Consider the following 20,961-nt stretch of genomic DNA (forward strand, 5'->3'; position numbering starts at 1 on the left):
GCACTGGTCCCAGGCAACAACATTTCTTCAGTGAAACTTCCACATGATTGGCATTCCTTACATTTGCAGACTACATCTGCAGCCACACAAGCCAAATGGAGAGAGAACTGAGGAAAAACACAGCAGAGAAGATCTGTTTGGAAAGAGCCGGTCTGTCACATACCAGTCAACGCTTTTCCACAAATGAACAGCACGATTTCTTTCCAGGAAACTGCGTGAGACACCCATGTCGTGTTTATCAAGTCTGTCCTGTAACCACTGGAAAATGGTTCCACAAAAATAGACGCAACAGATAAGTGAAGTTGTGTCTCACCATGTTTCTCAGAAAGCCAGCTTGTTCTGGCCCATCAGGAACTGAAATACCTGGTTTGAACAAAGAAGGAAATCAAACCCCTGTGCTTTTCTTCCCTTTTCTTACAGGAACCCAGCATAAAATATTTTCACACAGATGACTTGTCGCAGTCAACATTTAAAATATTTCACACAGCCGTTGTGTTGTAATACCTGAGCATGATGCTAAGTCACTTGTGCACTCCAGTTTTTCCTTACAATCGTACATGCCTGGATTTCTGTGGGTGCTATTAACACCAGCCACTCCACATCCAACCAAACAATACCAAAAAAAGATGTTATTACATAGGCTTATTTTCAATTGTCCGATATCTAGAACAAGCAGTCAATGAAATGAAAGTCAATGGAAACACACAAGCCTGATGTTCGTTCCTCTTCTCGGTTCCATTTAAATAAAAAAAACCCACACACTTTCTCACAAGTTTTTCTTTGTTCACTCATCGGGTATGAAATGGTTGACTTAAAACATCAGGAAGATAAATCCAAGGCTGTTCACTCTTCCTCAAATAGATTCTGTTGTTCATTGTTGACTGTGGTACAGTAAAAATACATTTTTTTAAATCTGCGTGGCAATTAGTTGACCCAAGTCTGTTTCTATAAAAACATGGAGAGAAGCAATGGATTGCGAGGCTTGTTTCCTACAATCTCATTGTTTCAAGCAAATTTTGCAACAATATTTGCAACAAAACTCTAATATAATTGCACAGGATCTGCAGGACTGTTTTCAGACTTTACCAGCATCTGACAAAAAGCTTATGAACCTGACCAGCAAGTCTAGGACAGGTATATCAGTATTGCCCCAGAGTAGTATAGGTGCAACACCTCCACTTTCCCAGTGACTATCTGAGGCACAGAAACAATGCCATACTCCTATATACCCAGACGGAGGGCCCAATGCAACATGTTTTCACGTAGTTTATTAATCGGCATTATATTTTTCATCCAAACTGTTTCTGATCATTTTATAACTAAATATTTCTAGCAAATGCTAAGTTGTGGTATTTTCACCTTTTCTTTTTTACGGTTTTCTCGTTTAGCCACAATAGGCAGACAGTTCTGCATAACTACATACAGTATAGCTATATCGGCTACGCAAAATACTGTAAATCCCAAAATGCGAGTCAATATTACAAACGCCGCATTGAAATGGACGTGTCGGTTCGTGTTGTTTTTATTATTGCTTATAGCTCAAAGTTGTCTATGATTGGCCTGATTACATCACATGAGGCACATTCACCAATCATATGAATGTGCGCACTGGGATGAGAAAACCAATACTCAGCGGGAATGTTTTACTATGTTACAGTGTGTAATGTCTTCATTGAGTCAATAGCAGTATGCGGCGATGGATAATTTTACATCAACATCCCCTACAATTCGCCTTTATATTATTTTCATTGTGTCTAGTTTTTTACCGAATTAATCCTACCTTTTGAATGCATTGGTGAAGCCAGCTGGCTGGTAGTTGGGACATTCATTCTTTCAGTACTGGCACTGGGTTTGTTCTCTAAATGGATTCACGGGTACTGGAGTTTTTCAGTTAACGTTACCGGCTCCGGATTAAAATCAAAACCGCTTGGATTACAATCTGGTTCGGGCCACGGGTTCGAGATGAGGTCCAAAAAAACATGTTCGAAAAACAGCAAAAAGTCAAAAAATCGAGCGACCAGGAATACGAAATCCTGCAAAAACCCGCCGTATTTGCCTCCCGAGGTGAGATGAATGAAATCCCAAACCGCAGGGAGAAACGAAAAAATATTCACCTCGCTAGCTAAATCTACTTAGCTAGCTAGCAAGCTAACGGTAATTGGTTTCGTACGCTAGCCAACAATATTCGCACTGAGGTTTAATGACAGCTGTGTGATCACAGTCAAGGTTTACTACCAAACGTTAGCTTGTATTAGATGGGGAAGCGTCGCCGACACTAGCTGCTAGCTGTATTTAGCAGCGGACGTGTATTTTTCAATGCCATTGTAGCTGAAATTAGCTAGCTGTACTGCAAGCTAGTCAGCTCGCTGCGTAATCAAACGTTAGTCTTCTGCTCACCCGCTACTTAACAGTCAGTACCGTCTACTGTCATTGGTATTTTTTGTAGATGGATAGCCAACTACAGCTAATATAATTCACTAATTAAGCAGCTAGCTGACGTTTGCAAGGTCAAGGCAGCTATCAGTGATTAGTAACATACAGCTATGTCAAGTAACGGTAGCCAGCTAATGTTAGCTAGCGAGATTTGGATTTGCATGGCAAATAAAACATTAGCTACATTGGCTGGACTAACTTCAAATGGGGACAGTTGGCTGCTTTGTTGAAAATATGATTTGAGCAATTTTCATCCATCAGAGGCAGTGGGTTACTGCAATTAATTCTTTGCACCGGATCGTGTTGAAATAGCCTAATGTTTGTAAACACAAATGTCACTGAGACATGGGGGATAACCCATAGCCAGTGGCAATCAGACACTTCACTTGCCTTGGAATAACGACACATATTTTAGAAATATCTGTCCTGTAATGTCGCCAGTTGCGAGCTGTCCATGTACTGCAGTGCTGAATGTGTCACCAAATCACCGTTTTCTGTCCGTTGGAAATTTCCATTCATTCTTAGAATGTGCTAGAGTAAGAAATAATAGCCTTTTCAACGCATCTTTGTTGAGGTTTCTTTACATTTTTAACTGTTGTAAGCATGATCAGTTCGTGAAAAACACTTGCGAGTATCTCCGAGTTAACCTTAACACTAGTGTGTTTTATTTGCAATGAATAATTTAAACTGAGCCGTCCAAATATGTAGAGTCGCTAGGCTGTACAATACAGGCCCACATTCGACCTCCACTGCTCAGTGTCCCCATCACCGCACTGGTGCACTGATTTCTGATTGGCCCAGACACAAGATAATCCCTAATGTGACCAATGACATCAGTCATAATGGCATTCATGCTTTTAAATGACAGCTATAGGAATGGAATGTGCCTGTACTGAGTTATTGGATAAACTGATGTTACATGTCTTCAAATGAATGGTTTAAAAAAAAATACCATACCGATGATCTTTATTTTTATTGCACCTATTATGCATTACAGCCTAAAGCAAGGATGTTCCCATCTGGAAAGATCTGAGTATGCCTGAATGAAAGTGTTTAATAATGTTTTCTGAGTACATCTGTCAATGGTGGTCTATTAAAGAGAAACATATTTTTTTGTCATATGTTTTAGGCTGAAGAAGGCAACATAGAATACAAGGTAAGAACTTCTGAATTTTACACGCTCACATTCTGTGTTTCACACACCCCCATGGCCCCCGCTTTGCCTCGTCCTTTCAGGTTACCTCAGAGCTGCAAGTTTTATTATTTTTTAAGTGTTATAAGTGTGTCTTGTTTTTTAAATGGCTCTTGGGGATGGTCCTATTTTGTGCGTGCGGTACACAGTAACAGGAAGTGAGTATCCAGGACTAGGACTAGGGCGCAGTCAGTCAGGAAATTAATTTAAATGTATTAAGTGAATTAAGTGTCCATAATGGTCAGTGGTGATTGCTGTTCAGTGGGCCCTTGGTTGGCATGCAGTCTACCTTTGACCTCTGACCTCTGACCTCTGACCTCTGACCTCTGACCTGTCTCTGCAGCTGAAGCTGGTGAACCCCACCCAGTCCCGCTTTGAGCACCTGGTGACGCAGATGAAATGGAGGCTCCAGGAGGGTCGGGGCGAGGCGGTGTACCAGATCGGCGTCGAGGACAACGGGCTGCTGGTGGGCCTATCAGAGGAGGACATGAAGGCGTCACTCAAGACCCTACGCAGGATGGCAGAGAAGTACAACGCTATGCTCCTGCTGTAGAACAGTGTGAACAGCTGTACCTCTACACTCCTGGTGGAGAACAGTGTGAACAGTTAATAATAAACAGTCAGACACTTAAGTTGGTAGGCAGGCTTAAACATCACCAAACTAGGCACTTTCTGTAGTTAAACGCCACACAAGTGTTGGAAAATTCAATTCACAAAAAGGAGAAATGGCAGTAAAGTACCCCAAGGATTTTTCAGTTTAGAACACAAGAACATAAGAACACATAATGAGGAGAATAGGCCACTCAGCCCATCTAGAACACAAGAACGTGAGAACATATAACGTAAAGAGCTGGCCAGTAATCTCATCTATAAAAAAATAATACATAATGAGGAGAACAGTCCATTCAGTGCATCGTGGCTTATTATTTACCTAAAGAGTACAGAGTACCCAGCACTGCATCACACCTGGACTTTAACACCCTGAGGGTCTCTGCCTCTACTGCATTACCTGTTAATAATTAATGGTGAAATTAATTACAAGTCCGTTGATTAAATTGACCACTAGCTCTGTATACATTGGCAGTGGTCAGACTCTCACAATCTCATCACACACACCAGCACCCAGTTCTCATGTCTGTTTGTCTGTCTGTCTGTCTGTCTATCTGTCCAGGGTTGGTGCTGACATCACGATTATCAGAGAGAGGGAGGTGGACTACGACTCGGACACCCCCAGGAAAATCGCTGAGGTTTTAGTCCGGAAGGTTCCGGACGACCAGCAGGTCCGTGAGCTTGTACACACTCACATCCTAAAGAGAGGTCCAATGACATCTCCATTATGAACACTCCAACAGATTTTCCACACTTACCAGACACTCAACTCCAAATTCTCAACATTCAACATTCAATCACTTTACCTTTGAAGGACAACATTTCAGCAGCAGTGGAGATTTTGTTCTGTAACAGGAAAACAACTGAAACTAGCTAATAAACTTATGAGTATGGAATTAACACATGAGTTCAGTATCTTGTGAGTCTATATAAACATAACATTGACTAATACTGCAGTATGAACTCCTGTTACCAACAGGTAGTAAAGAAGCAGAGTGGACAGAAAGAACACAGGAGCTGGTGAGTTCTATAGGATCTGTGGCTCTAATGGCCTCCTGTGTCTGTGTGCATGTAGTTCCTTGACCTGCGGGTGGCGGTGTTGGGTAATGTAGACTCGGGGAAGTCCACCCTGTTGGGCGTGCTGACTCAGGGAGAGCTGGATAACGGGCGTGGTCGAGCACGTCTCAACCTCTTCAGACACCTCCACGAGATCCAGACAGGCAGGACCTCCAGCATCAGCTTCGAGATCCTGGGCTTCAACAGTAAAGGCGAGGTGAGCCAATATCCATGTGCGTTCCACAAGGGTCTGTTAGGGGGATCCTTCAAAATATCCGCATCCTAGAAAAGTCGTGGAAAAATCATGGAAAACTCATGGAAAATTTTTTGGAAAACTCATGGAAATATTATGAAAGTCATGGAAAGCAGTCAAATGTCCCACTGGGCAAGACAGGGGAAATATCAAAAAATTAAAAAAATTAAAAATAAGTAAATAAAAATTGATATTGACTACAGGCGAGTGAAGTCTGTGCCTTTGTTGACACAAAATATGTTATAAATTTATTTCCACCTTGAAAAAGTTGTGGTATAGGTCAAATTAGCACTGACTCTTATGTATTAAACCTTGAAAATGCTCCATTTAACCTTAAAATTTCATTGAAAATGCAATTCTGATTTGAGTGGTAATCCCATTTATGAGGTTACGGCAAGAAGAAAAACAGAATAGTTTCATATAGTTTTTTTTTTTTTTTTTTAATCACTGACCCCTGACATCTGACCCCTGCTGCAGGTGGTGAATTACAGTGGGTCTCGCACTGCCGAGCAGATCTGTGAGAGCAGCTCCAAGATGATCACCTTCATCGACCTGGCCGGGCATCACAAGTACCTGAAGACCACCATCTTTGGCCTGACCAGCTACTGCCCCGACTTTGCCATGTTGGTGGTGGGGGCCAACACAGGCATCGGTGAGTCATGGACAGACACTCCTCTGCTGTCTCAGGCCCACGTTTTAGCACAGAGGCTGGTTAACTGTGCCAAACGATTCCCAGAGGGCCAATGTGTATGCCAGGTTTTATATGTAAATGTGGACAATGCGCTGAGTTGCTTGATAGAAGTAAATTATGAACAAAACAGCTTTCGAGGTTAAAAGTTCACAGGTGAAGTGTCTTATCCTCTCCGTGCAATGTTAAAAAAAACCCATGTTTGCGTAGTAATTCTGTGTCTAGATTGTACTTCTCAAGGAAATTTATTTTTGAAAAAAAAGGCTTCAGCCATGGAATAAGACTTGTGGTCACTATTTTGAGACAAAAACAGTATTCTCCTAGATGTTTCTGGATTTCATCATTTGTTTACGTAAATGGATGATCACTGTCCTTCACATGAAGGCACTGAATGTTGTGGTAAAAAACCTGCACATGATTTTCGAGCTGAACGCACAAGTCGATGCTGCTAGGGTAGGAGAACACAGTCGGCTTCCTGGCTCTGTTGCCTCGGCAACGTTACTACATCAGAGCATACACAATGCACATTTTGCCATGTCACACTTGCAGTGTAGGCAGGCTCAGCGTGAATTGCGTTGCCTGTGACTCGATTGGAGTCTTTATTGGCTCCGTATCAGATCGTCTCACAAGACGATGCACGTCAATGTTTTCGATAGAGACACAAAGTGCAGTCGTGCAGCACCAAAGTAAAGGAAGAATAAACATTGCACCTGCCCAAGGTAAATACAGGTGTTAGTTACAACGTTCTGAGCCTGTTTATCAGGGTGTCACAACCTGATGGGCAAAGAGAAGCCCCGCCCACTGCAGGGATAAGGAGAGTCTCTTATTCGCTCCAAAGTCAGTACCCAAATCAGCTTCTTCCTTTCAACTTTAACCCTTTAGGTGGCTGTAAAGGTACTGCAGATTACTGACTGTATCAAAGAAAATGAGTATTTTCACCAATATTCAGGAGAAAATTATTATTTTGTACAATTGTACGAAGTAATTTGTTTGTTGAAAATTCTCATAGATCTACTGGAATTTTTTTCAAATTTTACCATAATTTAATGAGTTACAGTAAAGTATTTTTGATATACATCCCAGGTCTGCTGTGAACCCAGTCATAGAACACATACATAGGAACCGACCATATTTGCATGCAGTAGTTTAACCTTGTAGTGTACTCTACTTGACCAGCTGATAAACAGATTGGTGCCATCTAAAGTGATGTGCCTTGAGGCAGCTAAACTCCATTAAGCTCTGTGGAGTTGATTTACATGTAACTCCTGTGCTGTAAGAAGGCTTCTGGCTTTGTCTTTGCTCATAAATAATATTTTTAATTATGGATGGATTTAGTGAGAGGGAGCCACAGGTGGATTGTGGCACGGGTGTAGAGGGGGGGGCATTCTCGCGTTTCACTGAGATATCGGCTTACTGTCACGGCTCTGTGCGCGTCCCCCCACACAGTCAGTTAACGTAAATCTTCTGCATTACTGTCAGTCAGGTCTGATTGTTCCTTCCTGTAAAGCGTCTTAGTGACAGTCTCTCCGTGAAAGGCGCTATGAGAACTAAACAAAACAGAATCGGCATGGGGCACGGTCCGTCTCCTCACCTCCTAATTAGCAAGGGGGGGTGGGGGGGGGGTTCTGTTTGGTCTACATCATTTTTTGTTTTTTTTAAAGGTGGGGTGGACACATGAAGCTGACATTGCTCCATAGTTGCTGTGTGTGGATCTCTTCCTGCTGTAAATGGGTTAAAAAAAAAATTAAAAATTAAAAAAACCATCTGTCCAGTAATGGGGATATTTAAAATGGGAAAGCTTGAAAATGGGTGTAATGAGCATAGAGCTCATCATTAATGGCACTCAGCCACAAGAGAGCCATGAGACAGAGCAGCTCACAGCTTGCTTCTCGGTCAGGCTGTGGTTTAAGGACCCATTCCATAGTCGTGGCTGAAATGCTATGCAAGGGCAAACATGCACCGATTTGCTGTTTGAGCAAATTGCGTTTTTGATTTTGGTTTAATGGCTGTAAATATGGAGGGCAGCAGAAATGGGAAGGTTTATAAATGAGGCCTGTGTCGATCCCCCCCCCCCCCCCCCCCAGCGGGTACGACGCGGGAGCACCTGGGCCTGGCCATGGCCCTGAAGGTGCCCATCTTCATCGTGGTGACGAAGGTGGACCTGTGCTCGCGCGGGACGGTGGAGCGGACCGTGCGCCAGCTGGAGCGGGTCTTAAAGCAGCCCGGCTGCAACAAGGTGCCCATGCTGGTCGCCAACGGCGACGACGCCGTCACCGCCGCCCAGCGATTCGCCCAGTCGCCCAGGTGAGAGTCCGCCCAGGTACCCACAGCTCAGCCTGGCATCAGTGCCCAGGGGAACACCACAGGGGGGAAGTCACACATTAAATCCCCTAACTGGTATAAGGATGATATTATGATAAGTACTAATAGCACACCGGCTATGCTGTCTACCATTCTCTTTGAAGGGGTGTATCTCTTAGAGATCCATGTGCAAGTAAACCGCAATGCGAAAGTGTTATACACTATATTGGGGTATCGCTGTGCTGCTGCGATTCATGGTTTGGGCAGGGTGCTCATGTTCTTTCCCTTACCCTCCCCCCTTGCCCCGGCAGTGTCACCCCCATCTTCACCCTGTCCAGCGTGTCGGGGGAGAGTCTGGACCTGCTCAAGGTCTTCTTCAACATCCTGCCCCCGCTCAGCAACAGCAAGGAGCAGGAGGAGCTAATGCAGCAGCTGACCGAGTTCCAGGTACAGCATACTCACGTGTGCACACACACACGCCCGCCCACACACTCACACACAGACACACACACACACACACACACGCCCGCCCACACACACACACGCCATTCAGGTCGCTGTTAAATGAAATGTGTGAGGCGTGGTTACACTGACTGTGCACTCCTTCCTGCAGGTGGATGAGATTTACACAGTGCCAGAGGTGGGGACGGTGGTGGGAGGAACCCTGTACAGGTATATACCTGAGCCCCACACACCCCTGAGCTCACACACACCTGATGACTCACTTACCCGTAGCCTTTAAGAGAGGAACGTTTCTGTATGAAAATCAGAATCAAGTCACAATATTTTTATCAGCTGTCTGTGTCTGTGTGCACTCTCCCCCCCAGCTGTGGGATCTGTCGGGAGGGGGAGATTTAGGGTTGTGGTTAGGGGTGTTAGGGGTGTATGAGCGTACTCTCTCTCCCCCCCCTGCAGTGGGATCTGTCGGGAGGGGTAGATTTAGGGTTAGGGTGTTAGAGTTAGGGTAAAGGGTTCGTATTAGGGGTGTATGAGTGCACTCTCTCTCTCCTCCCCCCACCCCCCCGCAGTGGGATCTGCAGGGAGGGGGACAGGCTGGTTGTGGGCCCCACAGATGAGGGCCAGTTCCTGGGGCTGAAGGTGAGCAGCATGCAGAGGAACCGCTCGGCCTGCAGGGTGCTGAGGGCCGGCCAGGCCGCCACGCTGGCGCTGGGGAACTTCGACCGCTCGCTGCTGCGCAAGGTCAGAGTCACACGCGTGCGCGCGCGCACACACACACACATACACACACACACCACTAGGTCAGAGTCTCACTCACACGCACACACACACACACACACACACACACACACCGCAGGGTCAGACACACACGCACACTGCAGGGTCAGACACACACGCGCGCGCACACACATACACATACACACACACACCACTAGGTCAGAGTCTCACTCACACACACACACACACATACACACACACACAGTGCAGGGTCAGACACACACGCGCACGCACACACACACACATACACACACACACCACTAGGTCAGAGTCTCACTCACACACACACATACACACACACCGCAGAGTCAGACACACACACACACACTGCAGGGTCAGACACACACACACACACACACACACACCACTAGGTCAGAGTCACACACACGCACGCGCGCACACACACATACACACACACACCACTAGGTCAGAGTCTCACTCACACACACACACACACACATACACACAGTGCAGGGTCAGACACACACGCACACGCACACACACATGCACACTGCAGAGTCAGACACACACACACACACACACAGTGCAGCGTCAGACTCGCGTGTACCTTGAGCACCTTTAACTCTTTCAAAGCACAACACTGGAGAAACCCTGGAGATCCCCTGTGAAACAACAAACGACCTTGCGTGTCCTTGCGTGTTCAGGGTGTGTTGAGTTGTGCGGTGCTGTGTTCAGGGCATGGTGATGGTGAGCCCGGAGATGAACCCCACCATCTGCTGGCTGTTCGAGGCCGAGATCGTGCTGCTCTTCCACGCCAGAACCTTCCGGAAGGGCTTCCAGGTGACGGTGCACGTGGGCAACGTCCGGCAGACGGCCATCGTGGAACGGCTGCACGGAAAGGTGAGCGGCACCTGCGTCTCACCTGGGAAAGGATCGGACCAGGTGACAGGGCATCGGCAACAGGCACACACTACACACGGCAGCAATAAGCACATAAACCGAGTTATTGGCCTCCAATGCGTTCCTGGGAAATTGACAGGGCACCTTTAATACACACACACACAGCACACAACAGCAAAAAGCACATACTGAGTTATGGGCCTCAAAAGCAGGCCTAAATCCTGGGAAAAATAACACTTCTATGCTGAAATTGCCAAGAAACGTTGGGGAGGATATGAAGCTGATTTTAGTGTGACCCTTTGGGCAGTTTTAAGCCATACCTCTTTCTGTGCCCCCCCCCTCGATCCCCCCCCAGGAGGAGCTGCGCACGGGCGAGAAGGCGGTGGTGCGGTTCAGGTTCATCAAGCACCCCGAGTACCTGAAGGTGGGGGCCAAGCTGCTGTTCCGCGAGGGCGTGACCAAGGGCATCGGCCATGTCACTCACCTACAGCCCGCCTCCCTGCATCAGCACCGCCCCTAAAGGCTGGGGTGATGAGTGGGGGCAGGGGGGGGGGTCGCCAGAGAAACGCCCAGAACCCGCCCCCACCCCTTAAAACCAGCCCAGCAGGGCATGAGGGGCAGCTTTCACCCCCCCCCCCCCCCCTTTTACGTCCGTCTCAAAAAGCCTTTCTCTTCTAAAAACCTTTTTTCCTGTGACTTTATTTGCAGCGGTCCGTAGAAAACTATAGCTTTGTTTTAAGAAACAAACCTAAGTGTTTTAATTCCCATTGGCCAAGGCTTCCAGAGTCTTACCTCACCATTTTAAAACGATAATAGTAATAATCCTGCCGTTTGTTCATAATCTATTGGGAGGATACAGAATTAACCTGTATTCAGTCAACTTGTGTCCTTAACTTTGACTTGTACAAGGAAACGCTAGTATTACTCTGGTTAGCTAACTGGTTAGGAGCAGTGTTAACAATATGGTCTGATATCTATTGCTTTTTCAAACTGACTAGAATATAGTTGCTTTGCCCATGGTGCAACAGTACCCTCTACAGTTCAAGGTGTGTAACAGTTCCCGATTTTATTAATTAATAGCGCAAAATTCAGAGCCATTCTCATCTATAGAAATAATTGACGTTGTTATGATGCAAATGGGTGGGTGCGTCTTGTACACAAGTGCATGTTATCTTGCTTGCTGACAGTCCCCAAATGTGCATGTCTGTGATGTGTATTATAGCTGTCAGGCTCAAACACTGAGTACTGGGGCTATGGGACTGTCTGCACTTATAGCCTTCAAACACACCCCATCCCTGACAAACAACATTTACCCAAAGTGATCATAATGTATCCATTTTAAACAGACAAGGAGGATTTATCAGTAAACCGTTACAAATAATATGTGTGTGTAACCCCTCAAAAAATACTGGATTTCTTAAAACTTGAAACAGTCAGCATGCATTAGAAAATTATCTGTAAAAAATGTAACTGGATGCAACAGCGCACATGAATAGATGCTTGGGGAGCAGGAACACTTTCTGCCCCAGGTAGGACACATCAGCTGGTTTTATAGCTTAATGGTTTTCTCCTGAGAGCAGAATCTCTCTCGGGCTTTCTCTGAAAACTTTCGAAGTGTTTTCTGCAGTAAAAGTACGGTGCAGCCCTAAGACAGGTACTGCATGCAGATTTAATTAACTCTCTCAAAGCAGCTCAGAGGCCAGTAAGCCTGTTATGAAATTCTGAAGGGATTTACTTATTTTTCCTGCTAGCTAGTTACAGCCCTGCATGGTCCAGACCACTTTCATACTACAAGATCGGCATACAGATTCTTTTGCTTTCAATTATCACATTTAAACAAGGATTCTGTTCTTTCTGTTTCTTACATAACGATTGTCAGTATAATCAATGCTCACTGAACTCATAATGCATCAAAGAAAATCAAAATATTTAATTTTTAAAAGTTATTTTTCCTAGTTCAGATCAATGCCTTTTTTTGATTAAATAACGGTCTGAAGTTTCCCATGGTCCCTGTCACTGTTGTAAAGTTGTAAAATCCTATAACCAATGCAACATTCTGACAGTTTTCAAGCTGTTATTGAAATCACTGGCAAGCAGGATTATGGCCCTGTCATCCAAACATGGCAGAGAACCCATAAACAGTATTAAATCTTGCCTTTTAAAATGCTTAAGTTTCTCAGAACATCTCAGATTATTTTATATTTACTATGCATTTAGCCTACCGTATAATGTTCCATTTTAATGAATACGATTCGCTCTCTAGTTCTGACAGCTTCCTGTTTCACTCTCGGCCTTCAGCAAGTCCATGAAGAAACGAATTGTGGGATGGCTGTCGAGAACAGAGGCTAACGATCGACGCAAACTTTTGTACATTTGCGAACCTTCTCTGAAATGCGTAGGTTTATGTCGTCTGTGGTCCCATCGGTTGTGCCTAGAAGTAGTCCCGTTTCCCTCCGGTAACTGCGATGATTGGTCCGGCAGCTTTGCAGCTGTCAGACAGGGCCTACACAGAGAGGAGGGGATGGAGGTACATCTCTCCTCATAATGACTGCAAGATTTTAGAGCTTCTGTTATTTTTTAAATTGATTCAGTGCAAAAAACCTTTGATGTTTAGGTGGTATATTGGGCCCCTTAATATTCTAGGCCAGTGTCTGTACCGGAAGCCAAATCTAGGTTAATCTAGTGCATGTTTAGCAGTGTCCCTCCCTGTGTAGGGGAATGGCAAAAGATGATATTTAATTCTGTGTGCTCACTGTTTTTGTCTCCTGTATCTCCCTGTATGCGGCTCTTGTGCAATTATAGAAGAAAAGCAGTGAATGTATATGAACCAAAAGAGTTTTGTACAGAAGATTAATAAATATTTAACCGTGAGATCTGTTGTTCAAGTTGCATCTATCGGATACTATTTTGCGTATGCATTTCATTTACAGGAATGCATTCATGTCTGGTGTCTGCATTTCTGTTTCAGTACTGATAGTTATAAGCATGCTAAAATCTCACGTCCTGCAAAAATAACTAACTAAAAATAAAAAAATAACTAACAAGTGGTATTATTTTCTGCTAATACCACTTGCGATGCTAAAATACTTGGTCTCCACAGTGAAACTGCAATATTTAGCTTTTTGAGAGAACTTGCAGAAATATATGCACAAATGTAGTTTAAGTATGGTGTACATAAATTAACTGATTTACTACATATCGGCGTCGTCTTTTTGAATTGATTGATTTAACCGAAAAGGCAGACGACCAATAAGCTGAGCTGCTTTTTTAATATGGCGGAGGCTTCCAGTCTTTTCCGAAAATATACAGAGAAAATGAAAAATAAACTGCCGAACATCACAACAACAAAAAAAAGCTAACAAATATATCTGCCACAACACATAAACCAGTTCCACCATGAAATCTGACTCCATGCAGGTAACCGTGGTAACCAAGACTGAAAGCCTGAAGAGGGGACTCGTAGACATTTGGCCGGATGCCCCGTCCCACAGCGCCACCAACAGTAATGGAGGAGGAAGGAAAGACGCGCACCACCACAACGGTTTATTAAATATTTTATTGCAAATTCTTGAAATTCTACAAGTGACATTATACTTTTTTTTATTATCAATTAAACAGACAAAAAATAGACTGACAAAAAAATAGGAAATTACAAATACGTTTGTGAAAAAGGTGACAGGTGCACATTTTTGAATCTGCCTCCAAATCCAACATTAGCTTAAAAGGTCCCCTTAACTCACTCTTAACTGGCCTGGGAAACAGAAACCACTCATAGGGGGCGACGAAGGCTAATCTGAAGTGGAACAGTACAACTTTAGTGAAGAGTGCTGATAAAACTAGGTGCCTGAGGTGTGAATTTCTCACACACATTCAGATCAGTGATAACGTCGCACAAAATTAGCGTTAATCTGTATCGTCCAACAGCGTGAGATTGAATGCCCTTGCGTTAGATCGTAGCTCGCGCTGAAAGCTCACCGCTACAGAAGCTCTGCTAAACGACCTTTACAGACAGGTATCACACTCCTAATAGGAGTCTACGACTCATTGTCTTCTCAGTCCGGCACGTTACTTCTTGAGGTTGATTCTCCGCACATTGGAAACACCTTGCGTGATTCCACAGAACTGTAGCCGAGCATGGAACAGCTGTGCTTAAGCTAACCAGCTGCAAAAACAGACCACTTTTGGAGATCAAAAAATAAAATTACGATCAACTGGCCATTCGTGGTAGCCGAAGTGGCTCATTTGCTGGTAATATTCGCCCCTGTGTGCACATACAGAACAGATGAAGATAAGAGCTATACTGGCATTGTAACAGTGGTTTTGATGCTTAGTGTCAAATGCTTTTTCAGTCGACATATAGCTTTAGGTTTACTTTTTTTACTCCATTAGGCACGTGGCATTCACACACACACACACACACACACACACAGACACACACACACACACAGTGGAATAGCCCATTGAAATGAAATGTGACAATAACACACACGGATTTGAAGGAAAGCCCCACAGTGATTGTCCACTTAGGTGGGTTTGGTACCCAAAATGTATGAATTATTTGGGACACTGTAAAAAAGGTGATTGAAATGATTAACAGCTTTTTTACGTGTGCTCAAAAGCCTCACCGCTCACTTGTAAGTACAAAAAACAAACAACCTCAGTCACTTCTGCTCTTACGAGAACCCTAATGCAAATCTGCGCTAACAAAGAAGTCTGAGAAACATTCTATGCCAAAATACTGCTTTGTACGTTTTCCCCAGTAAAAACTGCGGTAAAGGGGAATGTAAATCTCTGTACAGAAAAAGCCACGCGATCAACAGCACCAGCCTTGGGAAGCAGACAGACGGCATTCCTTTACACTGGTGAGAAATGTATGCCCGTCAGAGAAACCCCACCGAGCCCCCAGGGGGCAGGAGCGGGGGGGGGGGGGGCGTATATCCTTCATGTGATTCTTAAAGAGTCCTTAAAATCTAATCCTTCTCTTTCTATTGTCGACTAAAAAAAAAAAAAAAAGCCAAAAGTGGAATGGAGTCGTCGACGTATAAAATTCCGAAGAGACAGAGAGACCAAATCCTCAGGATTTAAGCAAGACTCCTCTGCCTCTGTTTGATCCTTGGATACAGCTGAAAAGAAGAAGAAATATTTTTAATTTCAAGTGGGCCAACTTGTCCGAGACGAACTGTGTAAAAAAAAATGGCTGAAACACCTTGACGTTTCGGGCAGGATAACCTTTTTCAGGATTCATTAAATAACAATAAAATGATTTGACTCCTATAAAAGGTAAACTCAACCAAAATATTGATTTGCGTTGCTGCATATTTCACTCAAAACTGACCTGATTTGACACAGCCAAATCAGTCACATCTGAACAAAATTAGTTGGCTATGAAAGTTTCACTTTGCTTGAACGCACATTCAATACAGATTTGACCGCTGCTCTGACTGTACAGCAGTAGTTGTGGCCCAGGGCTGCCCAACCCTGTTCCTGGAGATCCCACTTTCCTGTAAGGTTTCACTTAAACCCTAATTTGGGACTTTGGGACTTGATTCTGCTAATTAGCAGCTCAATGAGATCTCTAGCTGTTGATTGAGGTATGCTTTGTTAGGGTTGGAGTGAAAACCTACAGGACAGTGGTTCTCCAGAAACAGGGTTTGGCAGTTCTGCTGTATCTGTTTCGTTTCTCTGGTTGGCATGGCGACCCCAGTACTCACCCCCAGCAGGTTTCGGGGGATGTAGCCTTCCTCCTCGCCCATGCGAGCCCACCACCACTCCACCTCGTCCTCATCCTCTCTCCGCACCACCGTCATGCAGTCGCCCTCCCTGAAGGCCAGCTCGTCCTCGCTCTCCCTGGGGTAGTCCCACAGGGCATAGACCACGCCCCTGTTCATGATTCCCATCTTCTCCTGGACGCCTGAACACCCAGACAAGACACATGTTCAGGCATGTTCAGTAGGGACTGTAGATAACAGTAACACCAACAACTAACACCACACCTTATTGAGTTTCCCCAGCACACAAACACAGGCACATTTAGTGTGGACTCCAGATAACACTAATCCTTCTAATTAGGGTAATAAATCTCCAATACAATATACAGGCTTCACCATTTCACCAGACCAGCCTCCGACTAAGCCATTGTAAAAATCCACCTGTCTTAATCCTTTACACTTGCTCTTTCGCTACAAATGAATGACACTTTTGGCCACTTTGATATCCAAAGGTTGCTTCCTCTCCCATGAGTGGGGGGCGTGGTCCAAGCAACCTTTGACCTTAGCCCTGTGACACTCACCGTACAGGAACTGGGAGCACTGGGCGTAGCCCTCCTCCATCTCCTCGCACTTGTCGGCGGCGGTCTGCATGTCGCTGTAGGTGGTGGCGAACACGGCCGCGCCCGACTCCACCAGGAACTTACACACCTGCACGTTATTACAGGAGGCCGCGCAGTGCAGGGGGGTCCTGGGGGGGGGGGGGGCATTTAGGATATCAGTCATTCATACATACATAGATGCATACATGCATACAGACATACACACACACACACACACACACAGAAACACATATACATACATACACATACACATACACACACAGAAACACATATACATATATACATACATACAGACAGACATACACATACACACACAGAAACACATATACATACATACATACACACACACACTGTAGAACTGCAGAGATATGAACACTTTCGGAATGGAGGCTGTTCAGAATGTTCACACTTTAACATGCACACTGATTCAGAATCTGAATCCTTCATTCTGTGAAATTGCACATTTGCTGCAGCCTCATTATTTAAAATAGGCTCCTCTCATTCCGCAGCTGTACACCTACGTATAAATTAACCAGCGATGACAGCAGCTGTAATCTGGATCTCATACCTTCATGAGAAATTACAGCATTTATCCCAAAAAAGTTATTTAAAAAAACTAGATCAAGAATGAGATCATGATGCACTGAAACAAGATGGCGGAAAGGTCATTTTGATGGTGAAGGTAGTGTAAAGGTCATTTTGATGGTGAAGGTGGTGTAAAGGTCATTTTGATGGTGAAGACGGTGGGTCATTTTGGGTAATTGTTGGCATGACGGGTTCCAGGAGCTCACCAGCCGTCGCTGTCGGCAGCGTTGACGTTGACGCCGAACTGCACCAGGAACTTGACGATCTCGGTGTGTCCGGCGCAGACAGCGTTGTGCAGCGCTGTGATGCCCTCGTCGTTAGGGAGACTGGGGTCTTCCACCTGGGGCCGGGGACAAGGTCCAGGTGACACGGTGAACGGCAGTGTGCACTGTGTGCATAACAGTGTGTAGTGTGTGCATAGGGGTGTGTGCATAATGGTGTGTAGCATGTACACAGTTGTGTGTAGAGTGTGCAGAAGGGTGTGTAGCAAGTGCATTAGCCGTGAATAGTGTAGGCAACGCAGTACATAGCGTGTGCACAGTGGTGCGTATCGTGTGCATGGCAGTGCGTAGCGTGCGCACAGCGGTGCGTAGGCAGTGCGTAGTCTGTGCGTAGCAGGCAGGACGCTCACCTCGTAGATGATCCTCTGCACGAGGTCGTACTCCCCCTCCAGGGAGGAGTCCAGCAGCAGGGCCAGGGGGTTGAACTTCACCCGCATGCCGTGGTCGATGCGCTCCGAGCCCAGCTTGCGCAGGTTGGTCCTCTTACCCTGGGTCGGGAGGGCGTCAAAGGTCAGCATTTTTAGGTTGGAAAAGTTTTGGGATGGTATCGTTTGTTGAAAAGGAAAGTTTTGGAATGGTATAGTTTGTTGAAAAGGAAAGTTTTGGGATGGTGTGGTTTGTTGAAAAGGAAAGTTTTGGAATGGTATAGTTTGTTGAAAAGGAAAGTTTTGGGGTGGTGTGGTTTGTTGAAAAGGAAAGTTTTGGGGTGGTGTGGTTTGTTGCGTGTGGGGGTACGTACCGGGGGGAGGGTGACCTGTCCCGTGACTTCGGGGACCTGCATGCTGGACGTGTCCCCCCCCAGGCTCTCCTGCTCTCCTGCGATGGGGTACGGGGGTGGCGGGTAGGGGGGGTACTCCTCCACAAAAGCCTCCTGGGGGGCGGGGAGCCCCGACTCCTCCTGCTGCTCTTCCTCCCACCTCTCCTCCTCTTTCTCAGTCAGAGGGACGCTGGGCGGGGCCTCCGGCATAGGGGTGGGGCGGGAGGGCGTGGCCATCGGGACGATGTCACCGCCTCCAGCCTCAAAAGAGGCGGGCAGATCGGGGGCGCCCGCGGGGGGGGACTCGGATCTGTCGACCGGGCAGGGGGCGGGGGCGGGGCCCGGTTCGGCGCCCTGCGGGGCCCCGCCCTCCTGCGGCTCCGCCCCCCTGGGAGACGGCTGGAAGAAGGGGGCGGTGACCGTGGTCTCCATGGCGGCCAGCGTGGTCTTCTGGTAGAGCAGCTTCTGGATGTTGGGCCCCGCGGGGCCCTCGGGCTCGGTGATGGAGCTGCGCTTCTTCAGGGGCCGCGGCGCGTGGTACAGCTTCTTCCGCAGCGCCTCCAGGTCCACGTCGCTCTGGTGCCGGTACGGGTTCGAGATGAAGGGCAGCAGCTTGGTGGGGCTCAGCGGCCGCGGGATACGCTCCGTCTCCTGGCCCTCGCCGGGGGGGGCGCTGCTGCCCCCGTGGTCCACCTCCGTTTCGGGGCCCCCTGGACGCTCCAGGTAGGGGTTGTCGGGGTGTGGGGGTTGCTGGGGTCCCCCTGGGATCACTGGCTTCCCGTACACTGTAGAGGGACATGAGCGTTAGAATGAGAAGACAAAAAATTTACCCCAAAAATTCAGTAAATAATTTTGGGCTTACAGTTCAGTAAATCATTTTGGTTAGTCACCTTTAGTTTTTAATTCTCTGTCCGCATGATTTCTGTTTTTTTTTCAAAAACATGTTTGCTCCCAGGTATGGCCTCCTATTTCTATTCAAAGCCCACTGAAGCGAGACTTTGGCCGTTTGAGGCTGACAGTGATAAAAGACCGAAGTTAGAAATCTTTAATCAAAGGGGACACCTGATTGGCCAATTATGGAGTAGGCGCTTTAAGGGAATCCGAATGAAGAGCAGGTATTACAGGGAAACTGAGGAAATGGAACATAACCCTGCTTTAAATATGACAGCGCTACACAAGGCTTTAATCTGCGGTGCAGCAGCCTTGGCAGAGATAATGACCAGGTTTCATAATGAGCCTCTTTCCAGGCTGTTCAGATTTAGGGCCCCGATTTAAGCTAATTATAAAGCCGGCGCGACAGCATCAAGAATATCTGAATAAGAATAGTGTGCGACTCTGAAGGTTTCTTTAATGTTCGTTGCTCTGCACCGGTAAGTGGAGAGGAAAAAAAAAAATCACATGCATGTCCAGTGCCATTTTCCTGCCACAATTTACTTAACCGTTATTTAACCTCACATATCCACTGAAATAAAAATAGCTTTTAACAAGATATCTCTTAGCCATGGGAAGGGTACAGGGTGGTATGGCTGCTTAGCTTCAGCAATTAGCCATAAGAAGGGTACAGGGTGGTATGCCTGCTTAGCTTCAGCAGTTAGCCATGAAAAGGATACACTGTGGTGTGACTGCTTAGCTTCAGTAGTCAGTCGTGTTGTTAGCACTGAATAAGTGATTTTAATTTAATTTGGTTAAAAGATAGATAAATGGGTAAACTCACGGCGGGGCTGCGTGCGGGTGAGCGTACCCGGCAGCGCTGGCGGGAAGCTCTTGGTGGGCGCGGCCTGCTGGGTGTACATGGAGTAGATGGAGCTGGCGGCCACCGTCTGGGGCTTGTGGAGCGCCGGGTCCTTGGCAGCGGGGAGCTCCGGGGTGAAAGGTCGCACCTTGGCCGCGGGCGGGGCCTCCTGCTTGGCCGGCAGGGGCAGGGTGTGGCTGTGGGAGGCGGGCCCGGGGGCGGGGCCCCGGTGGTGGACGGGTGGCGGGTGCTGATTGGCTGGCCGGGCCTTGCCCGGGAATGTGCCGGTGTTGAGGGCGGGTTTGCCGTAGGTGTACTGCCCCGGCAGTCCAGCAGGGGGCAGGGTTACCTGTTTGGGTTTGCTCGGCACCGGCGGCGGAACCTTGACCGGGCCCTTCCCAGAAATCTGTTCAGGAGGAGAAAAAAGAGGGATTCCTTAAACCAGACGGAAATTAAAAGTGAACCCTTTCAGAAACACATTCATTCGGCAACCTCTTGGGTTACAGACCAGGGACTGGGATACAAATCATCTTCAGTTCAGGAAATTTAATTTAAATAAATAAATGAATGTATGAATGAAAAGTGCCTAAGATATCCTCTAATTAGGATTTGTCATGTGCTACACCTGTCAGACTGAGTACCATGGTAA

The 20,961-nt window shown here is 46.3% G+C and overlaps 2 protein-coding genes across 5 annotated transcripts in view; one reads left to right on the forward strand and one right to left on the reverse strand.

The window, feature by feature from the left end:
- Positions 1 to 1,619: 1,619 nt before the first annotated feature.
- On the forward strand, positions 1,620 to 13,500 carry LOC118216940 (GTP-binding protein 2-like). Its single transcript, XM_035398588.1, has 12 exons — positions 1,620 to 2,064; positions 3,563 to 3,589; positions 3,969 to 4,153; positions 4,797 to 4,905; positions 5,310 to 5,507; positions 6,021 to 6,195; positions 8,316 to 8,535; positions 8,844 to 8,979; positions 9,146 to 9,204; positions 9,561 to 9,732; positions 10,465 to 10,629; positions 10,985 to 13,500. The coding sequence occupies exons 1-12, from the start codon at positions 1,963 to 1,965 to the stop codon at positions 11,147 to 11,149; spliced, it is 1,713 nt and encodes a 570-aa protein (XP_035254479.1). The 5' UTR covers positions 1,620 to 1,962; the 3' UTR covers positions 11,150 to 13,500.
- Positions 13,501 to 14,167: 667 nt separating this feature from the next.
- LOC118221105 (apoptosis-stimulating of p53 protein 2-like) overlaps positions 14,168 to 20,961 on the reverse strand; it is a 31,247-nt gene continuing 24,453 nt past the window's right edge. For 3 of the 4 annotated variants that reach the window (XM_035405825.1, XM_035405827.1, XM_035405824.1), the window contains 7 exons: positions 20,295 to 20,718; positions 18,563 to 19,365; positions 18,174 to 18,311; positions 17,749 to 17,882; positions 16,919 to 17,085; positions 16,341 to 16,540; positions 14,168 to 15,752 (listed from right to left, as the gene is read on the reverse strand). In XM_035405825.1, the coding sequence (XP_035261716.1) occupies positions 15,711 to 15,752; positions 16,341 to 16,540; positions 16,919 to 17,085; positions 17,749 to 17,882; positions 18,174 to 18,311; positions 18,563 to 19,365; positions 20,295 to 20,718 (1,908 nt within the window). In that variant the 3' untranslated portion in view covers positions 14,168 to 15,710. The remainder of the gene's footprint in view (positions 15,753 to 16,340; positions 16,541 to 16,918; positions 17,086 to 17,748; positions 17,883 to 18,173; positions 18,312 to 18,562; positions 19,366 to 20,294; positions 20,719 to 20,961) is intronic. The other variant, XM_035405826.1, reaches the window with a different exon arrangement.

This window comes from Anguilla anguilla, chromosome 2, assembly GCF_013347855.1.
Source record: "Anguilla anguilla isolate fAngAng1 chromosome 2, fAngAng1.pri, whole genome shotgun sequence".
Lineage (NCBI taxonomy): Eukaryota > Metazoa > Chordata > Actinopteri > Anguilliformes > Anguillidae > Anguilla > Anguilla anguilla.